The 7,896-nt window shown below is 55.6% G+C and overlaps 1 protein-coding gene across 2 annotated transcripts in view; it reads left to right on the forward strand.

The window, feature by feature from the left end:
- ZHX3 (zinc fingers and homeoboxes 3) overlaps nt 1–6,928 on the forward strand; it is a 115,167-nt gene extending 108,239 nt beyond the window's left edge. Inside the window, exons 3-4 of one of the 2 annotated variants that reach the window (XM_057702514.1) lie at nt 1,598–4,594; nt 6,795–6,928. In XM_057702514.1, coding sequence (XP_057558497.1) covers nt 1,747–4,594; nt 6,795–6,805 — 2,859 coding nt within the window. In that variant the 5' untranslated portion in view covers nt 1,598–1,746 and the 3' untranslated portion in view covers nt 6,806–6,928. The remainder of the gene's footprint in view (nt 1–1,597; nt 4,595–6,794) is intronic. The other variant, XM_057702515.1, reaches the window with a different exon arrangement.
- The last annotated feature ends 968 nt before the right edge of the window (nt 6,929–7,896 follow it).

Consider the following 7,896-nt stretch of genomic DNA (forward strand, 5'->3'; position numbering starts at 1 on the left):
AGCTGGCTTACTTGAATTTCATTTTATATTGATATTTTTACTATTAAAAATTGTTAAAAACATGCATGACATTTCACATGAGTGGGGGAAATGGTGACCAGTGGGTACACTGGGTATATGTTTATCCTAATCTCACACCAACTTTTTTTTTTTTTTTGGCTGCATTGGGTCTTTGTTGCTGCACGCGGGCTTTCTCTAGTTGTGGAGAGTGGGGCTACTCTTCGGCTTCTCATTGCAGTGGCTTCTTTTGTTGTGGAGTACGGGCTCTAGAGCACAGGCTCAGTAGTTGTGGCGCTCAGGCTTCGTTGCTTTGCAACATGTGGGATCTTCCCAGACCAGGTATCGTGTGCCCTGCATTGGCAGGTGGATTCTTAACCACTGTGCCACCAGGGACGTCCTTACACCAACTATTTTTTTAATAGTAATTATTTTTTATCATGATCATTAGGACTAGTCTTAAAATCAGAAAAAATAGTTTGCTGTATTTATTTACTAAGAACTTGAATAGAGGTATTTAATTTTCTTTACATTTTTATTATCAAACCCAAACACTGATGGTAATGTGACTCTGGTATTAGAATTGCTATTATTTTAGCCATTATCAGCACTGCAATTTGCTAAAAGAAAGGTAATGATGGTTGTGGTGCTATGTTAATAATAGAGGTCACAGAAACACTTTTCTCCTGGCATCTCATGAAAGAACTATTATTATTGGTATTTTACACGTATATAGATCAGTCATCCCAGCTTTTGAAACAAATTTTAAATGGATCAGAGATTTAAGGGTTGGTTTTTTCTTTAAGGAATAATAAAGGCACTGAAAGAAATAAAAAGTAAGCCTGATACAAGGTTAGGGGTAGCACACACACCGGAGGTGAGGCCGCTTGTGGGGTTGCTGCCCCAGAGAGAGGTGTACGGTTAACGGGCCACCGACCACGTTTGTGGATCCCTTGACCCTCTGGCCTTGGGCGTTACCTGAGCAACAGGGGACCAGGGCACAGCCAGTGACTGTGAGGTGAGCCCTCTTCCAGGGCCTGGAGTGGGGTGACAGGGCAGCAGGCAGGGGCGGCCCGTGGAGGCTGGCTCCTGCAGCAGCGCCCCTCCCCAGCGCACACACTGCCGCGGCCTTGGCCTCTGGGCCTGGCGTGGAAGAGGCAGAGGCGGCGTCCTCTTCTCATACGTGGGAAGGCTACGAAAAGAAAGCCCTTGTCGGCCCAAACATTTAAACAAGAATTACACTGGCATCTTTTGTTCTCACTCTGACATGGTCAGAATTCATTTGGAGGTCCAGAAGAGGCTTATTCTTGTTGTTGTCATTTCTGAATCTGAGTTATTTTATGTGAGGAAACAGAGGGAAACACAAAACAGAAACCCATGGTTGAAGTCTGTCTGGGGACGTCCCCTCGTCATTCTTCAGGGCGCTATTTTGTGAGTGTTTGGGGGGCTCCCAACTTGAAAATGACATCCAAGGTTGGATGCTGGATTCCTTGGAAAAAGGCCGGGGTGATGGAATGCAAGCAGTGGGGTGCGTCTGAGAATCTGGGAAACACACACACACAGCTCGTGAGACCCTCACTGTTTCTTTTTTCCTCCTCAGGTTTAATAGGGAAAACCTGCTTTCTGCAAACAACTGAAAAAGCCGCCCTTGGAAGCTGTCTCTTCGGGTCTCATGGAGCAGCTGGAACCTGTGCTGTGAGGCCCTCGACAGGACGAGCGGTCGCCCACCGACCACCCCACACTGTCGCCATGGCCAGCAAGAGGAAGTCCACCACCCCGTGCATGATCCCCGTGAAGACCGTGGCGCTGCAGGACGCTGCCGCTGAGGCCCCGCCCGCGGAGCCCGTGCCCGAGGGGCCCCCGCAGGAGCCGCCCCCGGAAGCGCCCGCTGCCAGCAGCGAGGCTGCCCAGGGCAGCAGTGGTCCCGACGGCACCGCGCTGGCCAACGGGCACCGGAGCACCTTGGACGGCTACGCATACGCCTGTAGATACTGTGACTTCAGATCCCAGGACATAACCCAGTTTGTGGGACACCTGAGCTCGGAGCACACAGACTTTAACAGAGACCCTACCTTTGTATGCACTGAATGCAGTTTTCTGGCAAAAACCCCCGAGGGGCTTTCTCTGCACAATGCCAAGTGTCACTCGGGAGAAGCCAGCTTTTTGTGGACCGTGGCCAAGCCGGACAATCATGTCGTCGTGGAGCAGAGCGTCCCCGAGAGCACCGGCCCTCCCGACCCTTCCGGGGAGCCGAACGTGGAAGCGACGGATGGACAGGCGGAAATCATCATCACCAAAACTCCAATCATGAAGATAATGAAAGGCAAAGTGGAAGCCAAAAAAATTCACACGCTCAAGGAGAACGTCCCCAGTCAGCCCGCAGGGGAGGCCGCACCGAACCCTTCGGCTGGGGACACGGAGGCGAAAGAGGGGGACCACGCCTTTGTCAACGGGGCGGCCCCCACCAGCCAGGCCTCTGCCAGCTCCGCGAAACCCCCCCACTCGGCCAACGGGCCCCTGCTGGGAGCAGTGCCGGCGCTGCCCGCGGGCATCGCGCAGTTCCTCTCCCTCCGGCAGCCGCCGCCACACGCCCAGCACCACGCCCGCCAGCCGCCGCCCACGGCCAAGGCCCTCCCCAAGGTGATGATCCCGCTGAGCAGCATCCCCGCGTACGACGCGGCCATGGACTCCGACAGCTTCCTGAAGACCTCCTTCCACAAGTTCCCCTACCCAACCAAGGCCGAGCTCTGCTACCTGACGGTGGTCACCAAGTACCCAGAAGAACAGCTCAAGATCTGGTTCACCGCCCAGAGGCTGAAGCAGGGCATCAGCTGGTCCCCGGAGGAGATCGAGGACGCCCGGAAAAAGATGTTCAACACGGTCATTCAGTCCGTCCCGCAGCCCACGATCACTGTCCTCAACACCCCCCTGGTCGCCAGTGGCGGCAACGTCCAGCATCTCATCCAGGCCACTCTGCCCGGCCATGTGGTGGGCCAGCCGGAGGGCACGGCCGGGGGACTTCTGGTCACTCAGCCGCTGATGGCCAACGGGTTGCAGGCACCCAGCTCTTCTCTCCCCCTGCCGGTCACATCTGTCCCCAAGCCGCCCTCTGTTGCGCCCATTAACACCGTGTGTTCAAATACAGCGTCGGCCGTGAAGGTGGTGAACGCCGCCCAGTCCCTCCTCACGGCGTGCCCCAGCATCACCTCCCAAGCCTTCCTGGATGCCAGCATCTACAAAAACAAGAAATCTCACGAACAGCTGTCAGCTCTGAAAGGGAGCTTTTGTCGGAACCAGTTCCCAGGACAGAGCGAAGTTGAGCACCTGACCAAAGTGACCGGCCTCAGCACCCGCGAGGTGCGGAAGTGGTTCAGCGACCGCAGGTACCACTGCCGGAACCTGAAGGGCTCCAGGGCTGGGCTGCCCGGAGAGCATGGCGCCCTCTTCGTCGACTCCGTGCCCGAGGTGCCCTTCTCCCCATCGTCCAAGGCCCCGGAGGTGACCTGCCTCCCGACGGCGGCCACCCTGGCCACCCCCACTTCTGCCAAGCGACAGTCCTGGCACCAGACCCCCGACTTCACACCAACCAAATACAAGGAGCGGGCCCCTGAGCAGCTCAGAGCCCTGGAGAGCAGTTTTGCACAAAACCCGCTTCCTCTTGATGAGGAACTGGACCGTCTGAGGACCGAAACCAAAATGACCCGCAGGGAGATTGATGGCTGGTTTTCAGAGAGACGGAAAAAAGTGAGCGCCGAGGAGGCCAAGAAGGCCGAGGAGGGTGCTTCTCAGGGGGACGAGGAGGCCGCCGAGGACGAGGGGGAGGAGGGTTCGGCCGGGGACCTGAGGGTTCTGGGGGAAGACGGCTCCCCGGAAGTACCCGGCAGCCTCGCGCTGGCGGAACGCAAAGTCAGTCCCATCAAAATCAACCTCAAGAACCTGCGGGTCACGGAGGCCAATGGCAAGGGTGAGCTCCTGGGGCTGGGCATCTGCGAGCCTGAGGACGACGCCCCCAGCAAGCTGGCAGAGCAGCCGCCGGGCAAGGTGAGCTACAAGAAGACAGCCCAGCAGCGGCACCTGCTGCGGCAGCTCTTCGTGCAGACGCAGTGGCCCAACAACCAGGACTACGACTCCATCATGGCCCAGACGGGCCTGCCGCGGCCTGAGGTGGTGCGCTGGTTCGGGGACAGCAGGTACGCCCTGAAGAACGGCCAGCTCAAGTGGTACGAAGACTACAAGCGGGGCAACTTCCCCCCCGGGCTGCTGGTCATCGCCCCCGGCAACCGGGAGCTGCTGCAAGACTATTACGTGACCCACAAGATGCTGTACGAGCAGGACCTGCAGAGCCTCTGCGACAAGACCCAGATGAGCGCCCAGCAGGTCAAGCAGTGGTTTGCCGAGAAGATGGGGGAGGAGACCCGAGCTGTGGCCGACATGGGTGGTGAGGGCCAGGGCCCCGGCGACCCCGCGGCAGTTCACAAAGGGATGGGCGACACCTATTCGGAGGTGTCTGAGAACAGTGAGTCATGGGAGCCTGGTGCCCCTGAGGCCAGCTCAGAGCCCTTTGACACGCCGAGTCCCCAGGCCGGACCTCAGCTGGGTAAGGAGCCTGTGGGGCCGTGCTGTCCTCTGTGGGTATGGGGGGCACCCGTGGCGGGCACTGAATCCAGTGCCGGGGCATCTGCTGTTTTTAAGGCTGTCTGGCAGCAGGACCACGTTGTCTGGCTGCTTCAAGGGGCACCTGGCAGCAGAAGCCATTGGAGCATCATATGATAAAGGGTTGATGGTTTTTCGTTTCATTTTATGTTCGCTAAACCTGCAGAGGGGAAGGAGTGTAGTGAACCCACAAGGGCCCACACTTTTCTAGTCATTGCTTAGCCAAAAAAGAATAGGTCAGAACATCACCTGAGCCAGACAGAACCATGACCACTGAGTGACAGAGAGAATAGGATTTTTGAGGAAATTCATCCAAAATTGGTGAACAAAAGCAGAGGGAGCCCTAATTGACCTTAGATACATGAAGTGCTTTTTTTTTTTATTATAATATATATATATTTTTTGGCTGTGTTGAGTCTTAGTTGCGGCACGTGGGGTCTTCCTTGAGGCATGCAGGATCTTTCATTATGGTGCATGGACTCTTTGTTGCAGTATGTAGGCTTCTCTCTCTAGCTGTGGTGCATGGGCTCTGTAGTTGCGGCACAGGGCTCTCTAGTTGTGGTGTGCAGGCTTAGTTGCCCAACCAGGGATTGAACCCACGTCCCCTGTATTGGAAGGTGGATTCTTAACCACTGGACCACTAGGGGAGCCCAGAAATGCTTTTTTTCAAAATGATAAAAAATCCTGTAATTTGTATTTCTGTTGTTCTTCCTGATGTAGTGGTAGTGGAAAATCTTCTTCCCTCTTAGACATACATGGAATCAAAAGCTTGAATTTTGTTCCTCAGTTTCTCTGGATCAGGACATTAGTACCTGAAAGAAAGCTTTAGAAGATTATTTTACTGAAGACAGTTTGAAGCCTCGGACAAGTCACATTATCTGGGTGTTGATTTTCTCGGGTCTCCATCCCTTCCCTCCCGGCCCCTCCCTTCCCTCCCATCCTCTTCACGGGGGCCTCGTCACAGGCTGGCCAGGAGCAAGGTAGCTTCGCTCTTCATGGGAGGCTGTGGAAACCGAGGGGATATCTGGACTCCCAGATTCTCTGGTTTGTGGACCTTTACAAGCTGGTTCCAGAGCTGGCTTTTTCTGGACTCAGCCTTGTTTCCTCCAGGCCCCCGTGAGTCAGCAAGGTCCCCCTACGAATCTTCCTGGGCACCAGGGACAGGTGTGGGCTCACAGGGCGGGTTGCCTTGGGCACCTTCCCCAGGACCTGGCCTGCCCCCTGCCCCCTCCCTGCCGGCTTTGGTTCTGCCAGCAAAATGGCAGATTGCTGGGAACTAGGAAAAACTAATTTCTTTAGGTTTTTTTTTTTTTTTTTTTCTTTTTAACTGCAATTGTACTGAATTATATTCTTGTAGCTGGAAATAGGGTGGTGGTTACACAACATTGTAGATATACTTAATGCCACTTAATTGTATATTTACAGATGATTAAAATGGTAGGTTCTGTGTTATGTATATTTGGCCACAGTTAAAATGCTAACGTGGGGTTGGGCTGAGTGGGTTTGAATCACCAGCACCAGCTCCCCTCAGCTGGTGACTCCAGCACTAAGTGCAGAGCTGGTGTCCTTGGTAGGACAGAGCAGGAGTGGCCGGGGGTGGCCATGCCACCATGGTGTCATCCTCTTCTCGCCGAGGGAGGTACCCGTGAGGACAGGGAGGGCTTGACTGCCTGCCTGTAGCTGGTTCTCACGGCTTGCTGAGACAGCCTCCACGCCGGGGCCCCACCTGTAAGCATCGCGGGTGAGGGCCTCTCTGAACAGCATCCCTGACAAATGAAGTGATGGCCTCAGTGGGACACACATCAGGAAGTGGACCAGCTGCTACCCTGTGAGAACAGTGTGTCTGGAGAGCCAGGACGGGGAGGGGGCCCATGGTGAGGGTTCGTGGCATAGAGAAGTCAGGTTCCCGCCCCGGCTCCAGGCCTGGGTTCACAGTGGTCCCTGGCGGGTCCCAGGGCTCTGCCAGAGTTCAGCCAGCATCCTGTCCTCAACCCACACGCCCTTCCCCAGCTTCCCTCGGGCTGGAGGGCAGGGAGGGGCTGGTGGGAGGGCCGGGCTCATGGAATTCAGTCTCCAACGTGGGAGGGAGGCTGGGCCATCCTGGGGGTGCACGCAGAGGTGACGGGCCTGTGTTTTCTCCTCAGAAACTGACTGAATGGGAACCGATGGCTGTGAAGGACCGGCCAGCCTGGGAGGCCGCCCTCCGCGCGGAAGGGCCCGACCCCTCTCTGCTGCCACAGGCCGCTGCCGCACCCGGCCGCCAGGCTCCAGGCTCGCACAGGCCTCCACGTGGCCGCGCCCCCGCCCCCCGGCCTGCCACCACAGCGAGCGGGGAGAAGCGTCCGTCAGTTCTTCCACCCACAACGTAGGACCTTTCCTTTGCTTTCCAGTGGATAAATAGTTCAGATTTCATATTCATAGACACAGAATCAAGTTTTTAACATATAAATCTGCCTATACACGTTTAATAAAACATCAGATTATAAACACTTTCATTACATAGAAACTTTGGTTAGCAAAACAGTACATGGTCTTTTCCATCATCTCTGGAAATGCCCCGTGTCTGTCCTCTGGAGATCGCTGGGCCTTGTGTTCCCGCACTGTCCACCGTCAGGCTGGGGTTATCACACCCTCGGAACCACACCCGCATCCACTGGGGCCCCTTGGTGCTCCTCGAGGAAGGCAGCACCTCTGAAGAGACCTCTGCTCCTCACGTGCTGCGCAGCAGGCTCGCCTCGCCTGCTGGGATCATCAGCGCAGAGCCCGCTGTGAGCGCAGTTCAGAAAACGGACCGCTTGTGTGATTAGTGTTTGATGCTTACCACTCTCATAAGCTGTTATGGTAATTTGCTTCTTCGTGGGCGTTTGAATCACGGACCATAACTCTTCAGTGATCAGATCAACTAAAGAAACATTTGTTAAGCCTAATGTACTGACCTATGTGCTGCCTTTATTTTCTTTTTTTCCTTTTCAGTCTAGACATGTTTAGAGTGAGAGGAAAACCGACAAGAGAAACAGGGATGGGGGATGGGAGTGAAGGCGCACGGCCGCCGGGGCTCTCGCGGCCCTCCAGCCACACTCACTCCAAAGCCACCTCCGGTGTGGGAAGGAAGACCCACGCTCGCCCGGTTAGAGTGAAAGCTGGCGGGGTTCGGGGACTTCTTGAAATGATCGGAGCCGGGGTGGTCCTCAGCACAAAGGCCTGCGTGTGGGGGTTCCCGGCAGAAGACCCAGAGTCCTCCTGGCC

This window comes from Hippopotamus amphibius, chromosome 12, assembly GCF_030028045.1.
Source record: "Hippopotamus amphibius kiboko isolate mHipAmp2 chromosome 12, mHipAmp2.hap2, whole genome shotgun sequence".
Taxonomy (NCBI): Eukaryota; Metazoa; Chordata; class Mammalia; order Artiodactyla; family Hippopotamidae; genus Hippopotamus; species Hippopotamus amphibius.